The sequence below is a fragment of the Camelus ferus genome, chromosome 20 (genome assembly GCF_009834535.1).
Source record: "Camelus ferus isolate YT-003-E chromosome 20, BCGSAC_Cfer_1.0, whole genome shotgun sequence".
NCBI lineage: Eukaryota > Metazoa > Chordata > Mammalia > Artiodactyla > Camelidae > Camelus > Camelus ferus.
The window spans coordinates 36,126,421-36,146,306 of NC_045715.1; the positions used below are offsets into that span (position 1 = coordinate 36,126,421).

At 49.6% G+C, this 19,886-nt stretch overlaps 1 protein-coding gene across 2 annotated transcripts in view; it reads left to right on the top strand.

Annotated features, from left to right (window-relative positions):
- LRRC1 (leucine rich repeat containing 1) overlaps nt 1–19,886 on the top strand; it is a 91,086-nt gene that overhangs the window by 63,993 nt on the left and 7,207 nt on the right. For both annotated transcript variants that reach the window (XM_032463306.1, XM_032463307.1), the window contains exons 5-11: nt 638–694; nt 984–1,047; nt 1,732–1,806; nt 3,198–3,342; nt 5,580–5,698; nt 7,473–7,556; nt 15,790–15,905. In XM_032463306.1, coding sequence (XP_032319197.1) covers nt 638–694; nt 984–1,047; nt 1,732–1,806; nt 3,198–3,342; nt 5,580–5,698; nt 7,473–7,556; nt 15,790–15,905 — 660 coding nt within the window. The remainder of the gene's footprint in view (nt 1–637; nt 695–983; nt 1,048–1,731; nt 1,807–3,197; nt 3,343–5,579; nt 5,699–7,472; nt 7,557–15,789; nt 15,906–19,886) is intronic.

A 19,886-nucleotide genomic window follows, 5' to 3' on the forward strand; every position in this document is an offset into this window, starting at 1 on the left:
GCGCAGGAGAATCCGCTGCAAAGAGTGCCACCCTGGGGTTTAGTAAGAATAAAAGCAACATTATTACAGCCGCCGTTTACCGAAGCAGCCCTGCGCCCCAGGCACCACGTGGCGCGCGATAGTACGTTACCCCTCCTGCGTTTCAGTGGCCCCTTGCTCTGTGAGCGCAGCGTCTGGTGAGAGCACATGGGTGCCCCGGACCCAGGGCCCACTGCTTCCAAACAGGCACCGCTCCTCACTAACGTTGGGAAGAAGGGCTTCGTGAGATTAAAGGCGTTCCTGCACATTTTTGACATTCTCAAGTCCAGAAGCGCCTCTATGACTGCTATCTTGGTCCTGGGAGTGGTTCCCTTTCAAGGCCTGGTGACTTAACGTTCACGTGTCAACTGCACAGAGTATCCAAGCGAGGGAGCCTTAGAGTAATGACGCTACTCTTTTGAACTTTTAATATTAAAATTTGGGAAGTAGTGGTTATGTTGTTAGTGGGCGTTCAGGCGGTGGTGGTCTTGGATACTTCTGCCCCGGGAAGCGACGTGCGAGGTGTTATTAGGGCTTGTTCCTTGCGCAGTGTGCATATTGTGAAGTAAGCAGAATGTTAGAAACTTTCCTGATACTTTCCCCTTCTGTTCATTTCTAGTCTGTATAACCTGGCTTCACTGGAACTGAGAGAGAACCTTCTCACATATCTTCCCGAGTGAGTCTCTGCGGAAAATAATACACTGACTAAATTTCTTTAAGCGTTGGGGTGGGGGGTGGGGGGGGGAGGCACAGCAGTATCTTGTCAAAAAGAAGTTCTGTGTCTTTTGGAAAGTTTCAAAGATGCCAGCCTTCCCTTAATAGTCCTTCCCTTAATATTTATGGCCAGAAAGTCCAGATGAATCTTATTTTTGGAAACCGGTCCAAGCAGGGGATACCATCTTGCTCAGCATTTCTGCATCCTCTCTAAGAGCTCCCTCCCTTTGTTTGTTTGTTTTTACTAATAGCTCTCTTACCCAGCTACGGAGACTTGAAGAACTTGACTTAGGAAACAATGAAATCTATAATTTGGTAAGTCAGTACTGAAGAGAGATTTGAACTGCACCTCATCCTTAGTTATGGTCACAGCAGATTTGGGGGGAGACATAGAGGGGTGCTTGTAGACCAGGGTTTCCACGGATACAGCTCAGCAGCATGAGAGGATGTGCTTCAGTTCACACAGGTTAAGAAAGATGATTTGGGGGTGGAGAGTCAGGAGACAGTGGGCACTAGCGGAAACAGCTGGCCTCCTTGGGGAGCAGTGGGGTTGCTTTTAGGAAGGGAGGCCTGATGTTGGACAGGTACCAGCCAGCATCCTCCCTGGCACCCAGCTGTCAACTGTTGAATCCGGGTTTTTTTTTGGTATATATATTTTTATTGAAATGTAGTCAGTTTACATTGTGTCAATTTCTGGTGTACAGCATGCTGATCCAGTCATACATGAACACACATATATTCGTTTTCATATTCTTTTTCACCATAAGTCACTACAAGATATTGAATATGATTCCCTGAGCTACACAGTATGAACTTGTTGTTTATTCTATATACCTCAGTGAATATCTGCAAATCTCTAACTCCCAATTTATCCCCTCCCACCCCTGTATTCCCTCGGGAGCAGTTTGTTCTCTGTGTCTGAGTCCAGGATTCTTTCTTTCTTAGTGGAAGGCTGAAAGTTGAAGCTTTGTTACCATAACATTATCTTTTTTGTTTTAGCCAGAATCAATCGGAGCTCTCTTTCATCTAAAGGAACTCTGGTTGGACGGAAATCAGCTGTCCGAATTACCTCAGGTGAGTGGTAATTTCACGTTGTCGCCCCTAAAACGTAAAACACCCCCCACCCGCATGTAGTCTCTGCTTCTACATGAACTTTTCTGTCAAAGGGATCTTGAAAGCCGAAACATCGGTAGCAAAAGCAGATTTGGAAAAATATATCAAGCATTCACCCATGCCACATTACCATAGTAAAATCGAAAGCCTCAACCCACCGTTTCTAAAGATAGTGATAATGTCCCGAATCTGTAAAGTCTGCATTTTATTTCGTCCTTGCTTTACGCTTGGGTTGCTTGCTGTCGGCCCAGAAAATTTGGAAATTACCGGGACGCCCGATTCAGATGGTATCAGTTTCTGCCGCTGTTGGTGACGTGCCCAAATGCTCTGGGATAATCTGACCACGTCTTGCCCTGTAAGAGTTGACATGAAAACCGTGTCCAAAGCTCTTGTTTCATATTTTCTCTAAATGTTGCTCACGGTTACGCTGGAAGGTCACAGTGTTCACATTTTTCCTACTGGTACCAAGCATGAGAACCAGGTTCCAAATGAAACGTGGTCTCGTGTGGACTTCTGAGTCCCTGGTCACCTTTGGGGTCCCAGCCAACAGGCCCACCTTCTGGTCAGTTGAGAGAGAAACTTGAACAAACAAACAATGACAACCACAAAGGGGCGTTTTCCCCTTATTTTATCTTTCTCCAGGTGGGACTGAATTTTGCTTTTTGGTGTCTCTTAGAGCCAGTGTTTGAAGTTGGAGTATATTTCACTATGGCTCCGGGGCTCATGTGTTGCAGGCTTTCAGAGGCTGTCTCTGCTCTGCTGTGCACCTCGGAGGGGAGTGCATATCGGTGCAGGGAAGCCTAATGGCAGAAAAAAATCCTTCAGTAAAATTCTAATTGTTGCAGTTGTGGCGCTGGAATGACTGTGACGTCCCCTGTGACTAATGCGGCTAGGGAGCTAATCTGAGTCTGTTTCTGAGGTCTTGGCTGCATTTGGGAAAAGGGAAGGACAGATCAGCAACTGATGTGGGCAAGGATTCGATGAGCACTGAGATTTCCCTAGGAAACTATGAGAAATCCTGAGCGAGAGATTTTTAGTTACTTAAGAGTCAAAGGGTGGGGGGGAGGGGTGTGCCAGGCAGTTACTGAGAACGTAATAAACTGTCAGCTGTTAGACATGCAGGGGGAAGAGTGTATGTGTGGACAGACGTCCGTAAATGACTATGTGCAAAATGCCACGTCGTGGACACAGAGAAATGCACACGCCAGGGGTCACGTTGTTCATGTGACACCGAGGAAACATCCATAGAACCGCTTTGGGATTCAATGGCGAAAAAGCCCTGTGAACACATCCCTCTGTGCTGTGGCGGGTTTAGATGCCCTTAGGTCTCCTTTTCTGTGTCGTTGATGTAGGAAATAGGAAATCTGAAGAACCTGCTGTGCTTAGATGTCTCTGAAAACAGGTTGGAGAGACTCCCTGAAGAGATCAGTGGCCTGACTTCACTGACAGATTTTGTCATTTCCCAGAACTTGCTAGAAGTGCTCCCGGACGGCATTGGTGAGTATCGCTCTGTGCTGGCTGTCGTCTGGCGTGCTGCGAACCCATGCTGGCCCTCAGCGGGAGCTGGGCTCGCAGCCCCTTTCGTCTCCTGGTCGTGTGTTCTTAAAGGAGTGCCAGGAGCGTGTGACACAGGGTCGGTGTCTCTGCACGCAGGTGCTTCTGCCGTGCTGGTCTGGCAGCAGTTATGAGTGTTATTCTGCTCAGGTGCTGCCCCTCCTCCGCCGCCCCGTCTCCTCTGTCCGCATTCTGTCTCCCTGATCTCGGGAGGAATTAGCCCAAATCAGAGAATGTGTTTCAGGCATATGAACAGCCACTAAGACATCTCCAACTGAGCATCGTAAACGGCTTATGAGAAACTAGCTTTGATCTTATCGTGCGACCAGGGAAGGGCTGTGAAAGGGAGTCGGGGTGTTGACTTGAGCCTTCCCTGGTACAGGTGAGAATCATCTTTTCCTGGAAGCATCCGATGCTGTTTCCTTTACAAAGCAGTCCGGACATTTCCTTTACCATCAAGGAACTCAGTCCGGGGTGAGAAAATAAACACAGAGAAGATACAGACATGGACTGTCAGCTCCACTGTCACAGAGCTGCCGGAAAATTGTCAGAAACTGTGCTGAACCCTGTAAGTTGTCACAGGATTGCAGACTCTGGCCTTCATTTAACCTTTATTCACGACATCAAAGGGAGCGTCTGAAAGATGCTCAGGGCTTGGAGCAGCCGTGTGACAAAGCACCACTCCCGTTCCGGTGTGTTTGGCCCAGATGAATGTGGTCGCTGATCACAGCGCCTCGGCAGGGACGCAGACACTGCCTTTGGGTCCAGGCTGGGTGGAAGTGGATGAGGATTTTGACTCTCGGTAGAAATGTTCACTGTGAATCGTCCACGGCGTCTGAAAGCAGTGGTGGGAACTGGGGGTGTCCCGTTGTTGGGACTGGGGGAGGAGTAGGAGGCGTGGGCTGGCCGGCTGCAAGCGTTTGACAGGCCGTCAGGTAGGAGGAGGAGCAGACTGATCACCTCAGGCAAGTGCAAGGAAATGGTCATGACTCCTGATTTAAGAAAGCACTTAGGGGGCGGAGGGTATAGCTCAAGAGGTGGAGCACATGCTTGACATGCACGAGGTCCCAGGTTCAATCCCCAGCACCTCCTCCAAGTAGAAATAAATGAATAAACCCAATTACCACCGCCTCATTTGAAAAAAAAAAAAAAAGGAAGAAAGAGCTTAAAAGAGACTTGTTCTAAATCAGTTTGGGCTGCCTAGGGAAGGGGTGAGTCTCCCGTCACTAGACGTATTCAAGGAGAGGCTGCAAGGCCACGTGATATCATTGAAAAGCTCAGTCGGGACGAGCTCTGTCAGCCGTCGGGCTCCCGGCCCCCCTCGCTGGTGGCCCCCTCCCGGGGCAGTGTTAGTAGGTGCCGATTCTGCCAAGTAAGGAGCCTGGGAACTGGTTAGTTCTCCTGCAATGCCCTGCGACTGCACACAAGGCCGGTTAATCTTTCTCTAGCTTTCTGTTGTCTTGTATGATCGAGACTGTTTCCTGATTTTGCTGGGAAAGCCACGCGCAGTGGATAGGAGGGCGGCTGCCCATTTGGCTCAGCCTCCTGAGGAGCGGAGCTGAAAATGAGAATCTGAGGGTGCAGGTTCTCCTCTGCCCCCTCAGCGGGGGCCCTGGGGAGGCCCAGGCTCCTTCTCCACAGCCCGAGGGCATCTCCAGTGAGTCCATTCTTCCTGCTTTGAGGGAAATAGATCAGTTTCAATAGGACTTTGTAAGATCTTACTGCGCACAGAAGGAACGACCTCATCTCAGGGGTCCTCACTGAGTCATTGTCACTCGTAGGTGACATGATACAGTAAACTGCACTGCACTGTCTTTTGTTTTGAGCCAGGGTGACTCCTAGAGTAAGATGAGCTGTCTCTTCTCGGTGCAGGAATCATCCCCTGTTCTTAAAGCCCCACCAAGAGCCAGCTGTTGGTTTTTCTTTAATTTTTTTGGCTCTGCGATGATATTTTTAGGTAGTGACATTTTAGAGGACTTGCTACTAATTGCCAACTGTTTCTGATGTTCCTGGCCAATTATTTGAGCTCTCAAACCTTTCGTGATCTCAGTGAGAATGGAGGAGTTTCGTCATGTGAAGAGCTGGGTGAGGAAATCAAATGAGTCAGAATGCGGAGAGGAAACACCGAGCGGTGATCGGAAAACAGTGACAACTAATGAGTTTAACTGACGCTTTTACAGGAAAGCTGAAGAAACTGTCCATCTTGAAGGTGGATCAGAACAGACTCACCCAGTTGCCTGAGGCGGTCGGGGACTGTGAAAGCCTCACCGAATTGGTTCTGACGGAAAACCGGCTCCTGGTGAGTGTGGTGTCAGACGTGCGGGCTGGTTTCTGCATCAGAAGGGCCGGTTGGGGTCGGTGCGACTTATTTGTAATTTGTGAAGGCTGGATGGGCATTGGCTTATGTTATAAGTGAAAAAGGGACTTGAGGAGCAAACACGGGAACATAAAGATGACCCCTTTTTACGAGTGCAGGCTCCCCTGTCGGCGTGTGTGTCCCAGCGGTGCTCACTGTACCGGGACGGAACTGGCAGGCAGTGCGTGTCCAGGGAGGCGCGGGGACAGCTGGCCCTGTCGGGGGAGGTGCTGACGTCTCTGCCAGGCATGCGAGGAGGACGGCCAGAGGGAACGTCATTCTGTCTGGGTTCCTGGAGCAAATGAGAGAGCAGAGCAGGGAAGGAAATAGAATTGGGCAGGTGGGAACACTGAGGGGAGGACTGCTCTTTGAGGGGCAGCCAGACCATGGCTTCGACCTTGACCTCACCCCGTCTCAGAAGTTGGGTGAGGCAGCTGCAGGTGCCCCACCCTTGGACCAGCCTCCCCGTTCTCTGGGAGGACCTCGTGGGTACCACCTGCTGATGGGGTGGCGCAGGTGGGGTTTCCGGGGTGACAGGTCTGAGTTGCCCCCCACTCCCTGCTGCTCCTCTGCATCCAGTCCTTCATCCTCCATCTGCACTTCCTCTGCTGCTTCTCCTTTTTAAACTGTCCCGTAGCCGAGTTTTTGCTCCAGTCTACTCTCCTGCCTTTCCATCCTCTCGTCTCCATCTTCATTTGTCATGTTAGTGTTTTTTTTTTTCTAAAGTACAGTCAGTTACAATGTGTCCATTTCTTGTGCACAGCACAGTGTCCCAGTCATGCACGTACATACATACATTCCTTTCCATGTCTTTTTCACCAAAGTTTATTACAAGATATTGTATATAGTTCCTGTGCTGTACAGAAGATTTTTTTAAAACCTTTTTTTTAATATATAGTGTCACATTAGTTCTTACCCTACTTTTCCTTTTTCCTTTTTCTTCTGTTTTCTCCTTTCTTTATAAAGGAACGAGCAATGCTCTTTAGGTGAAAAGAGCAGAAAAAGACAGCAGGAGTCGATCAAGGGCACAGGGGGTGGTGGAGGGGCGTGGAGGGGGGCCCCCCCAGCAGCATCTCCCCTTGGGTGGCACAGCGGCCCCCTGGCAGGTGGGGTGGGAGTGCCCAAGCCCTCCTTCCTCATTGCTGGTTGTAGAATTACAGGCAGTCGTCACAACGGTTGGAAAAATAACCTTCACCCCTGGGTTCCATCTGGATTGAAGAGCCCCCCTCCGTGTCGGGCCTAGCCTGGTTCCTGCAGGGACCGAGTTCCCGCACCAGCCCTGGCGCCCTCCCTCTCTCCCCCTGGCCTCACGGCAGCCCTGCCCCGGCCCTGACCCCCTGCCCAGCTCTCTGGCCCCTGCAGGCTTCCATGCCACCATCCGCAGGTTCTTGGAAGTGCAGGGGACAGGTGAACCCTGAGGGTGCAAATGGCACTTCCTTGAGCTGAGGAGCCTCCCTTATCTCTTTCACTAGGTGTCTCTCTGTTCCCGGGGCCTGTGCCTTCATTTCGTCTAAACATACTCTCGTTTTAACACAAATGCAAAACTCTTAGGTTCCACATCCCCTAAGCGAGCCTTACAAACACCCATGTTCAGGAAGAGCCATGCCTTCCCTTGCTGGATGAGACTGGATTATCTCCGTCCTTGGAAAGACCCATTTCACTCGGAGCCATGTTCACAGTATGTGTTAAGTTAATAATAAAAATGTTATTTTTACAGACTTTACCCAAGAGCATTGGGAAACTCAAGAAGTTGAACAACTTGAATGCAGACAGAAATAAAATAGTGTCTTTACCAAAGGAGGTACGTGCTTTAAAAATACATCTAATAATAATCATAAGGAGATAATAATGACACACAAGGGATCAGAAAGGTCAAAGACCTTGCGAGACTGACGTGGGGGAAGGCCAAGGTATGAGCTCCCGTCTGTGAGTGCAGAGGTGGTGGGAGGCGTTCATCGGAGGTGATCGTCAGGAAAGTGAGGAGCGTTGGTGGGTCCGGATGGCTGTGAGCGGAGCTGGAAAGGGTGGACTGGTCGGACTGTGCTTGGGAGAAAGAGGGAGAGAAGGACGTTTGCGGGCTGACCTACTAGAAGGGTGGCGCTGTGGACAGAAAGGGGTGGTTTGGGAGTCGGGCAGAGGAAGAGGATGGCTTTTGCTTTGATTGACTTGGATGAGGAGTTAAACTGTCCCATGAGTCATGGGAGTTATAGAAGCGGCCCTTGATGCAGCCTCTTCATGGGAGGAGGCATGCGGGCGGAGCTCAGCTCCGGGAGAAGGGTGTCTACCCTGCAGGTGGAGGACGGTGTCGGAAGGGAGAGCCAGGCTCTTAGGATTTTTCGGTCAGTGCTCCCGGCAGGAGGGGAGAGACAGTCACCACCCCCTGGGGGCGCAGCTGTGGGGCTCAGGGGCATCTGGGTTTTGGCAGAAACTGTGCAGATACTGGGGAGGGGGAGGAAACCCACGACAGAGCAAATAGGGAGGCGTCGGCTGTGTTGTTTGTAAAGAAGGCGCTCTCTCTGTTTGGAACCAGGCGATGGGGAGTACCGAGCTTGCTTTTTTATTAGCAAGATGGCCTAAAACAAAGTTGAAGTCCCCTCCACCCCGCCCCACCATCACATGAGCTGCAGGGGAGCCCCTCCCCTCGGCCAAGGCCTCACCTAGAAAGGTGTGGTCCCCAGTGATGTGGTCACTGGCCAGGCGCACTTTCCTTCGTATCTCTCTGTCCGACCCTTTCCAGCATCTGTCCTCGAGTGATTTCCAAGCTGCCCTCCGGCCAGCCGCCGGAATGGGAGGGACTTTTCTGTTCCCAGAGCCGCATCTCAGGGTGTCTGGCTGGGCCTGCTGTCTCCTCCCCTCATCTTGGTGTTCTACCCCTGGTCACCCAGGCTTCTCCCAGGTGAGAGGCCAGTGTCCCTGAACGGAGGCCTAAGGACGTTTGTTATAAATGTGACCGTGTCCTGACACTGCCATCATCTGCACAGTGGCGTTGCAGTAAGACCGTTTCCAGCAGAAAGACTTAAGCTCCCCCTCGGCTAAACTGGGACACAAGGAAGAGACTCCGCCCATCAGAACATTTCGGTTCCAGCCTCCAAGTGATGTACTAAAACACATGCTATCCCGAAGGCTGATTTTATTCTTGTTGGAGAGCACGCATGGACCGGTGCGGCCTGGACACCTGCACCTGCAGGGAGAAGTCAGACAGGCTCATTGCTCCTGCCTCCGAGCCCTGCGTGGGACTTGGTGCTGTCATGCACGTTAGGTTCTTGAATCGTCCCGGCAGCTGTTGAGGTCACGAGGTTGTCCTCATTTTACAGATGAGGAAACTGAGGCCCACGAGATGCTTTCCTTCCCGGGACTCACGTGGCTGGGGGGTGTGGGGTTGGTAGAATGGGCTCCAGATGCGTCCCTTGATGGTTAAGCCAGGCAACCTGGCCACTCAGCTGACACAGGTTGACCCCAGCCTTTTCGTCCCTGTGGCCTGGAGGTGAGTCAGGACCTTGACTGAGTAGAGACAGGTCAGATCATCTTCAGTTTAGCCCCTTTAGAAATGAATGCATTTGAGGAACATTTTCAGTGAAGGCTGGAGAGAGCGCTTTGGGTGTGACGTGAGTCCCCATTACGGTCCCCCGGCCCCGCGGCCCCGCGGCCCCACACCATCCCTCCCTCTGCAGCCTGTCTCTGGAAGGAACGCGTTCTGGACGAGAGCTGGAGGAGTTAACTTTTGTCAGGCCATCGCTGTAACACGAGCATCGGTCCTCTGTTACCCTGGGGACGGAAGCGCGGGCTCAGTTTCCGATCAGAGAGGTCACGTCTTTTGCGCGCGGTGCGTCCGCACGGACCGCTACTCCAGCTTCTGACGTGGGAAGGCCTGTGTGGACCTGTCTGGCTTCCAAGCACGTTCATCCATCAGCTCTCATGTTGTATCCATTTTACACGAAACTATGGCAGGTTTCCTGGCACCTAGATAGTGTTATAAAGGCAGCAAGTCTGTGCCCTTTCCCTCTGCTGCCCGCTGAGGCAGGATCACTCAGGACGTCTCACTCCCACTCACACACACGTGCCTCCCAGACCGGGAAGCATGGCCAGTCCCACCGCAGGTCTGAGCGCGGAAGCCCAGTAGGACGGGCCAGCGCGGGCCCCTGACCGTCCGGGCCCCTGATCGTCCGGGCGCAGCAGCCAGACCTCTTGAGGGTCTCCTGACCTTGAAGTGCGTCTCAGGCGATGGTCCAGACAGCACGTCGTGTCTGGAGTCTCTGTGCAGCGAGAGTGGCAGGCGCTGTGAGTGTGTGTGTGAACGTGAGTGCGCGTGCATGTGTGCGCACTCTGCCCCCAAGCCCGAACCCATGCTGTCGAACCCCGCCCGCTCCTGCTTGGATGCTGTTCTTTCAAAACGTTATAACTTTCTCTGCAACGGTTAAGTTGCACACACTGACCCACCTGAACTGAAGCGCTGACCTGTTGCATTTCTCCTCCCTGAATCCATAGTCGTGTTAGTGGCCATTAGTCTGCTTGCTGTGTTGGTTCTTTTCTGTCTTTTCCCCCCCATTTGGTAGTATCATATACTGTCAGTTGTATAGCACAGCTCTGTAGTCCAGAGCAGCATTTATTTGCGTTTTTGCTCCCCCAAATGGTTGAGGGGGAAATGTTTGTGCCGTGTGGGTCACAATAACAGATTCTGTGTGTGCTGTGAGGCGTTAAGTGTAGTGAACGTTTGCAAATCAATGAATGTCTCTTGTTTTCTTAATTGTTAGCCGCTTGGAACTTTAGAAAAGTCAGGTAAACTTGCCGCCTTGTAAGTATCATTCCGCCCGCAGTGGCACCGCTGACTCCCATCCTGCCTGTCAGACGCATGCGGAGTCCCATCGGCTGGCCGCTTCGTATGTGCTTCACCGGAAAACATTGGACGTTTTCCTCTAAACTCAGTGTTGTGTTTTTTTTTTTTGTTTTTTAATTTGACTGCATGGCCTGGAACTTGATTATGTTCTGTCTTTTCAGATTTGTTCAGATGATTCTCTCTCTAAAGAATGCCTTTCTGAGAATTACATCTTAAGTTATTCAGAAATTCTGAATGGCATAACTTGGCAGCTCACCCGCCTTTGTTAAATTCTGGTTTGTTGGCACGATTCTGTCTCCGGTGGGAAGGCTAGATTCGCTGTATTCGCTACTTGTGGCATGCTTCTGATTTTCCAAACAACGGACTTGTGTCTTTTGTTTGTCATCCTGTTGCTCAAGTTATGTATGTTTCTGGGATAAGGAGGTCCCCTCCCCAAATCCTACTTTGGGTGGAGGGAAGAATTAAGGGGAAGAGGCTGGGCTGTGGCATCATTCTTCATGGATAGACAGGAAGTGGGCATCTGTGCTCATGGGTGAGACGAAAGAGAGCCAGGAACTTCCTGACACCTCCCAGCCGCATCTGACCTTACCAGTCTGGACCACAAAGAGTTGCTGGCTGGAAGAAATGGAGCATGTGTCCAAGTTTGGAGTTCAGTCTTTTGTCTCCATTAAGTCAAAACAAAAGGGAACCCTAACTACATCACACCTATCCAGCCAAATGAGACAGGGTACGATTTGCAGGTCAGTCATCAAAGCTTCTCTTTGTCAAGCAATCTGCAAACATCAAACACACACAGATATTCAGGACATTCAGAAATGCCCACGGGGTTAGAGTACTCTTTTTGTGGAGAGCTTTCTGCCTTCCTATTAGCACAATTTAGAATTCTCTGGAGTAAGTTCCCATGGTGTCCTACAGTGAATTATTGATCAATAAAAGAGATCATGTAAGCTAAAAACCTAAAAATGCTAGAAAGAAAAAAAAAAGCCTGGGTTTCAAGATGGAGAAGTTATCCCTAAACTTGAAAGAGGAAATAAGTCATAAAAGAAACAGTTGATGGGTTTGTCTAGTTGAAAATAAGGTTTCTGATCTTCAAGACAATAGACAGCCTGGGGAGAGGAGCACATTTGTGTAACACGTGATGGATGTCTTTCCTCACTCTGTTAGAAATTCTTTCATCCCATTGAGAAAAGAGATGTGCCCACTCTGGACAAATGGGCAAAAATTCAAGCAAAGACCCTCCCAAGAGCCAGTAAGTGATTCACAGGAGAAGAGAGAGAAATGGCGATGAACGTGAAATCATTACTTACAAAATGTTAATTAAAGCATTTTTGCCTATCAGATTTTCAAGATTTAAAAAGTGTAGTCATATAGCAAAGACTGGTGAGCGTACAGGGAAGTGCATATTATCTGGGAAGTATAAATTATTCTGGCTTCTCTGGAAGGGAGTGTGGTAATGTTATTAAACCCTTTGAAAATGTACATACCCTTGGATTCTGTAATTCCACTTGTAGGAATTTATCCCACGAAAAAACAATTATGGGTATACACTAAGACTCACGCGCATGGTTACTTCTCACAGTGTGCATAGGAGCATCTCTCGTTCCAGGCACTGTGCTGAGCGTGTACAGGGATGGTGAACCCGTGCCAGGTACTGTCTTATCCCAGGTGTTATAAGAGTAACATATAATGTGCTTGTTCGTGTCTGTTGGTCACAATAATTCTAGGAGGTGTAGGTCACTCATTATCAACATCCAACAGATTTTGAAACTCACACTCAGAGAGGTCAAGCAACCTGCCCAGGAACACACATCAAAGAAATGGCACAACTAATGAGAAGTGTCTAAACTGGTGATGTGCTAAGTAATCTGTGGTACAGCTGAAAGAATGAAATAACTATGGGGTCAGTAAAAATCCTGTTAGAAACATAATGACGTGGGAAGACATTCTTGACGTTCTGCGTGAACAAAGGTGCCGAGATCATAGTATTGGGCCCGATTTTGTGGAAGTGCGGATGTATAACCACAGATGCACAGCATTTATCCCTCCGAATGTCAATACTGATTATCCCTTTGTGGTAGGATTTGGTTTGAGTTATTTTTTCATCATGCTTGTGTGTGGTGTGTGTGTCTCTGTGATTTTTATTTTCCAGTCAACTAAATTATTTTTTTTAAATCATTTGGAAAGAAGAATGCTGTAGCTGTTAGTGGATATTTTGATGTCAGTGGCCCAGCAATTTGGGGAGTCCCAAAGCCGCACGGTTTCCCAAATGTTTCTGAAGCAGGGAGCCTTTGAGTAATACACCACAGCCAGGGATGGGAAAGACAAAATTAGTCTCTGGTTTCTAAAATTGCACATCATGGTCTTTCTGTTCAAATTGGATCGCGACCAGATTTTGCTTTATTGTACATTTTCCTTTCTGCCTACGAGATGTGGGTTCAGTGCTGTTACGAATGACACCGAAAGGAAGAGACGGAGGGAGAATGAAAGTTCCTTTGCGCTCCGGGCGGACGTCGCGGAGCGGAGCATGGGCAGAGGTGCTGGTCCTGGTCCAGGCTTTCTCTCTGAATCACGGACTCTGTCTGATCATCTCCTCTAAGCTATTATCCTGGGGTTTAAGGGAGTTTAAAAATGTCAGCTTCCTACATAACTGCCAGTAAGTTGTTCAACAGTGACTCTGCTGCCTGGAAGTTTGTAGTGATGGAAACGTGTTATCCTGCTGACCCCTAAGGAACGTGTAAACGCTGCCTCCTAAACCCCAGAGAGACAGCCAAGTGACTGACATGAAATGCAGCGCAGAGCTCACGGCAGCCTTCACGACCATGAACACAGAATATCCCTGCGATGCACCGTCGGGGAGACAGCGTTCCAGGAAGTTCTGGTGCGTCCGGGGCAGAGCCGGGCCCCAGCACGTTTCGGCAACACAGCCCGGGCTCAGGTTGACCGTCCATCCCTCGGACCTGGGACTCGCACTTCTCACAAAACAGCAGCTGCGTTTATCTGGCAGCAGCAATGAGCCAGGTTCTGTGATGGGTGCTAATTACATATGTGGTTTCTTTCCATCTAATGCTCATTGTGACTTTTGTGGAAGTGACATATCCGAACCCGAACCCACCGAACCTAGGACGGAGCCTGAATTCCACCCCAGGTCTGTGACGTCCCAAAGCCCCCCTCCTTCCATCGCCCCGCTCTCCCCTCTGACGTCTGTAAAGAACTCGATCCACTGAACCATGGTTTCGGCCGCCTGATCGTCTTTTCCAGAAGCCCGAGCTTTGCGCCCTCCCCTCCTGGCTGGCTTGGGAACGGGCCCCGTTGAGTGGTGTGAGTGGTCTGAGCGCCAGGGCCCAGACGGGCTCTCTGTCAGCCTTGTTTCCAAACATGGCCAGTGGCATCAGCTCAGGAGGGTCCCTCTCCCTCCCCTGACAGCCCAGAGAGCCTGGAGGCCCCTGAATGCAACTGCCTTCCTCCCCTGATGTCTCAAATGGTGTGAGATTGGAACGGAAAGGAAAAAGGAAAAATAAATAACCAGCCGTAAACACAGTAGGCAGCGCACCCACTCCCCAGGGAGTCCTTGCCGTTTCCCTCAAAGGACTTCAGGGGTGTTAATGGGTCCAGGACTTTCATCGCAGTGACCCCTTTCAGACCCCCCCCCGACCCACTTTAATTCATTAAGATTTTTGAGGAGATGGTATACATACCAGCAGGGTCCCCCCCACAGTCAGCTGGGCAGCTTCATGACAAAGTGAAGCCCTGAATCATGGTGCAGCCTCAGCTGTGTACCCCCACCCCCGGGGCCTCGCTGTCCATCAGGGGATCAAGTATGTGAGTGACTGACACCCACTTTGCCTCCCTGGAGTCCAGATAAACTCTGTCCCCAAAGCTGGGCCAGGATGGCAGGACGAGGCGTGTCCAGCCTCAGCCGTGCGCTGGTCAGGAGGGCCATCTTCATGGCTCGCAGACCCAGATGCTCACCCTACCCCGGGATCTTGGCTCCCCCCCGGGGGTAGATCTTTGTTGGGACCGTCTACGTTCATCACAGAGAATCTGGTCCTGTTGGTCCCCACACGATCCAGGGTGTCCAGGGTTTTGGTTCCTTTCCTTCTGTGATGTGAAGCTCTGTTCAGATTTTGTTGAAGGCCCAGGTCTCTCTGCCTCCTCAGGTGGGAGGCCCTGGAGTATTTTTCCACGGGTCAGAGAGGCATCCATAGCTCCATTCATGAGCCTTTTCCAGCAGTGGCTCTCCGGCCAGCGCGTGCGCGGCGGGTGTGGGGCTGGACCCGGCCTGCGGGACGTTGTGTCTGGTAGCGAGCCGTTTCTCCACCCTCTTGGGTCAGCTTTCCCGACTGTAGAACCCACAGCCAGTTTATGCAAGAGAATCATTGAATTCTTTTGTGATTAGGTGCTTTTTTTGGGAAGACCAGACTCATACAAAGCTCAATTTACTTTGAATTGTTTACTTAAAAAAAAATGGTAATCAGATCTGGTGTGGGTACAGATGTTGACGTTTGCTTTTAGCAGTGGGTCACAGCCCACCAAATTCACTTTTTGCTGAAAGATGGTTGATTTTGCATTTGTCAAAGGGAAAATGAATTTACCCAATTAAGTTGTGAATGAACAAAGGCTGGTAAAAAACGTACGGTAGAAATTAATGCATTGTATCATCTATCAGATGCTTCTCTCTCTCTCTTTTTTTTTTTTTTTTTACTGTCGTGGGCAGGTCTTCCAAGGTGTGCGTGTGTGTGTGTGTGTGTGTGTGTGTGTGTGTGTGTATTTGGTGTGTTTGTATCCTTGGCTTAACTTTGGAAACCTAGACTTCTGAAACTCCAAATTATTATTTCCAAACAATATTTGCTTGGACCTGTGTCTCCTGGTTAACGTATTTAAAAGGTGCAGTTGCATCAGACAACACGAGAAAATTATTTTCTTTTCAGAATGAAATTGTGGAACTGCACTGTCGATCTTCTGGTTTTAATTTAGAACATGAATGTTGAATGAATGTGTTGCAGAGATTTTTATGAACTCCCTGGACCACTCGGTGCTCTGTATGCTTTACGTGGATCATCGTGGGTCATCAGTGAGACTTAGAATCATCTAATATAATTTCCTGCATCCTTTTCTCACCATTTGATGAAAAGATGCTCCAGTCCCAACCCTACTTCTCAGGACAACCTGGAAAAAAGCCGTGTTTTCTTTCCCATCGTAGATCGGCGGGTGCTGCAGCCTCACCGTGTTCTGCGTGCGTGACAACAGACTGAGCCGAATACCCGCAGAGGTGTCGCAGGCCAGCGAGCTACACGTCCTGGACGTGGCGGGCAACAGGTAGGCGTGTTCTGCGCTGCTCTGCTTGAGACAGAGAAACCGACGTCCACCCCCTCCAGCCTTGGCCGCCTCGCCTCCGCTCCCCTCGGAGACTAGATGCTGGTTGGTCACAGGACCCCGGCCCTGGGAGGTCCTGGTTCTGGGAGCTGGAGTGACGGAGCCGAGGGAGTGGAGAAGGTCAGGGACGGCCAGCGCACGGGGTCCTTTCCAGTTGAGGTGAGCACGTCTGGAGAAGGGCTTCCCGGACGGCAGCCCCGCAATGGGAGGGGAGGGCGCTGCCTGGGAATCGGGAGTCTAGGCTTGACCTTGGCTTTTAGAACTGGCTTCTGCGTGTGATCGTGGGCCTCGGAGTTTCCTCCTCTGAAATGAATTTAAACTAGATTCCAACCCGAGATCTTGAGGTGCTCATCCCTGGACTCTGAGCGCCCTGATGTTGTGAACAAAATTGTATCCGGGGACGCTTCTCTGGTGAACAGATCTACGGCTGATGTGAGAATCGCCAAGCGGTTCATAGTCTAAAAAACTGAAGAGCTGCCAGCCTGTGTCCCCAAGGTCACCCCGCGTCCTGGGTCGGAGGACCATGCGCTGCTCGCCGGCCGTCTCTGGAAGAGGCCTGCTCTTCACCTGCGTGGGGGGTCGGGGTGTTTCCGCCGTCCCGAACTCCTTCCTTCACCTTGGATGTCACTACACTTTCCTCCCCGCTGAGCCTACCCGCAGTCTTCCTCCTACCTCTGGTCTCATCACTCATGCTTCTCTTTTCGCCAGGGAGCCTTCTCTCCGTGATAACTGCCTGTTTACCTGCATGTGACCCTCCGACAGCCTAAGTTCCCTAAAGTTAGATGTTCTGGTTGCTGTGTCCTCGAGGGATTTGTCCCTTCCCGGTGCCTGGCACATAACAGATGCCAGGCAAATAGTTGTTGACTGAAAATGCAAAAAAATGTTCGTTTTGCAGAATGACCAGCAGGCCACTGCAAGGTGCCTGGTCTCATCGGCTTCATTGCCAAAAGGAATTTAAAAAAGGCTTGTAGGCATTATATAGTTAGATGGGGGGAGGGGGGCAAGGTGCTAGATTCAGGGGTTCTAAGTGGTAAATGCCGGTGATCTGAAGAGTGTTTGGGGGATGGTGTCCGAAGTCTGGCTGGCCGCTCACTTAGGTCCAGCACAAGCCATGATTTTTCACTCCTGCTCATGGATTGTGGACAGCAGGGCTGGACTCTGGTGCTGAGTCGTGGCCTCAGGGAACGCTCACCTCTTTAAAGTTAATGCTTGTGGGACATCTTGGTTGACCAGAAGGTCAGGATTGATGGGCATTGGCCGCTGAAATTCTTGTTGGACCAAGTCTAACAGGAGACATACAGCTCGAGGAGGGCAAGTTCTGCCCTGAGCTCTCCCTGCCAGCAGGAGAAACTCAGTGACACCAAACCGGTCCTGGTTCTCGCCTCTCTGGGGAGAATGGCTTTGCATCACTCATTCCAGAGCCGAAGCGTGGCTCTGATGTGTAAACACTGTTTTACTTGAATGAAAGTCCCGTTCTCCCGCTCACAGAAGCAGCCAAGGTTCAGGTTTTACTGTGCTTGGGCTCGGGTGCTGTCGTCCGAGTCAGTTAAGTGTGTCATTTAGTCCGTGTACGTATAGATTTTAAGCTTATTAAAATATTTAATGACTGCTAATTGAAAGTATCAGTATAGAAACTAATAAAAAAAAAAAGGCTTACCATGTCAGCTTCTTTGCTTACAGAAATGTCACACCATGGGAAATCACACCAAATGCACGAGTTTCTGCCCCTCCTCTCAAGCATACAGGAACAGCAGGTGGCACGGGGAGACGGTGCGTTGGTTTCTGGGAACCTTCTTGACACATTTGATAGGAATGATTATAGCAAAGGTAACTCTAAAATGCCACTTGGAAACTGAGCGTCACGCCTCCTGGTACAGTAACAGAGAAGGTGTCTTGTATCAGCAGCTACCTACAGGCCCAGTCTGCAGTGCCCTTCGCTCGCAGATGCTTCCCCAGGTGAACTCCCACCAAGGGCACCCAGTCAGCTATCAGGGCATCTTCTCGCAGTGTTACCAAGACCAAATACTACAAACCGTGGTGGTCGTTAGGGAAATCGTTTGCACCTTGGAATTTTATAATCCAAGAAATTGAATTAAATTAAATTAAAAAGATTACCAGATATCGCCTCAGACCTGTTAGAATGGCTTTTTATCAGAAAGACAGGAGATTTAACAAGTGTCAGGCAGGATGTGGGGAGAAGGGAACCTTCGTGCGCTGTTGGTGGGAAATGTAAATTGGTGCTGCCACCATGGAAGATAGGGTGGATAGAACTGCCATATGATCCAGCGGTCCTACTCCGGGTATATACCGAGAGGAAAAGAAAATGGGAGAGCAAAGAGATGTCTGCGCGCCCATGCTCACAATGTTGTCATTCACAGTAGCCAAGATACAGAAACTGCATGAGCAACCGAAGGCAGATGAATGGATAAAGAAGAGGTGTGTGTGACTGTGTGGAGTGGAATATTATTCAGCTCTGAGAAAGTTGGAAATCCTGCCATTTTACGACAACATGGATAGACCTTGGGGCATTTTGCTCAGTGAAATAAGTTAGACAGGGAAAGCCAAATACTGTATGATCTCACTGATATGTGGAATCTAAACAAGCCAACCTCACAGAAACAGGGAGTAGAGTGGTGGCTGCAGGGGCCAGAGGGTGGGGAAAATGAGAAGATGGTGATCAAAGGGTGCAAACTTCCAGCTGTAAGGTGAATTAGCTCCGGGAATCTACAGTACAACACGGTGGCGCGCGCACACACACGCACACACACGATGGTGATTAAGTGAGGTCACAGAGGTGCTGCTAAGCCTGCTGACGTCCTCGAGTCACAATGTAGTGGTCCCTCCGTATCCACGAGGACTGGTTCCAGGACCCCCAAGGTTACCAAAGTGGGCGGACGCCCCATCCCTTACATAAGATGCCGTAGTACAGTCAGTCTTCCATATCCACGGGTCCTGCATCCTCGGACCTGAGAGCCGACTGTATACGTAAGTGTAACAAATCGTCACGTTGTCCACCTTAAACTTACACGGTGTTATATGTCAGTTATATGTCAGTACAGTGGGAAAAAACATTAAAAGACAAAACGCAACACAACAGTAGACGGTGGAATTCGAAGCAGCTACGGAATGAGATATGTCTCTGCACAGGGACCTGGAAGACACTCCATGATGCGCAGGACAAGGAGCAAGTGTAGAGCTATCCGCGGACCTCTAGTTTTTGGTTTTAGAAAGCCTTACCTATACGGAGCACCGAAATGTTAAAGTAACTCCCTGAGAGAAGGAGTAGAAACTTGAGGTTACTGGGGGCTTTCCCTTTAGATATTTTGGTACCGTTTATGCTTTTTCACTGATTATGTTCTCTCGCTATATATATATCTGCTTTTAATTCTTATTTTTTATTGACATGTCATTGATTTACGATGTTGGTTTCAGGTGTACAGCAAAGCAACTCAGTTATACATGTACATACATATATGTTTACATCTATTTTCAGATTCTTTTTCCTTACAGATTATTACAAGATATTGAATGTAGTTCCCTGTGCTCTACAGTAGGTCCTTGTTGTTTATGCATTTTATGTACAGTCATGTGTATCTGTTAATCCCAAACTCCTAGTGTTTCACACTTTTTTACATTTTTCACTTATTATGTTCTCTTTCTCTGTATATCTTTAAACATTTTTTTAACAAGTATATTTATTTTTATTTTTATCTTTTTTTTAAACATCTTTAAACATTTTTGAAAACTTTGGTTAAAACTAAAAATTCTAGAAGGAGGCAGTGAACAGACGAAGCATTCAACAGTAAGACGCATCCAGCCATGGCCGAGTGAGTGTTACGTTCACCCGCAGGCCACGTTTAGTGCTAAGTACGTTGGACAGAGCGGTTGCTGTCATTCAGAGTCAGAGGTGGGGAAGGTCACTGC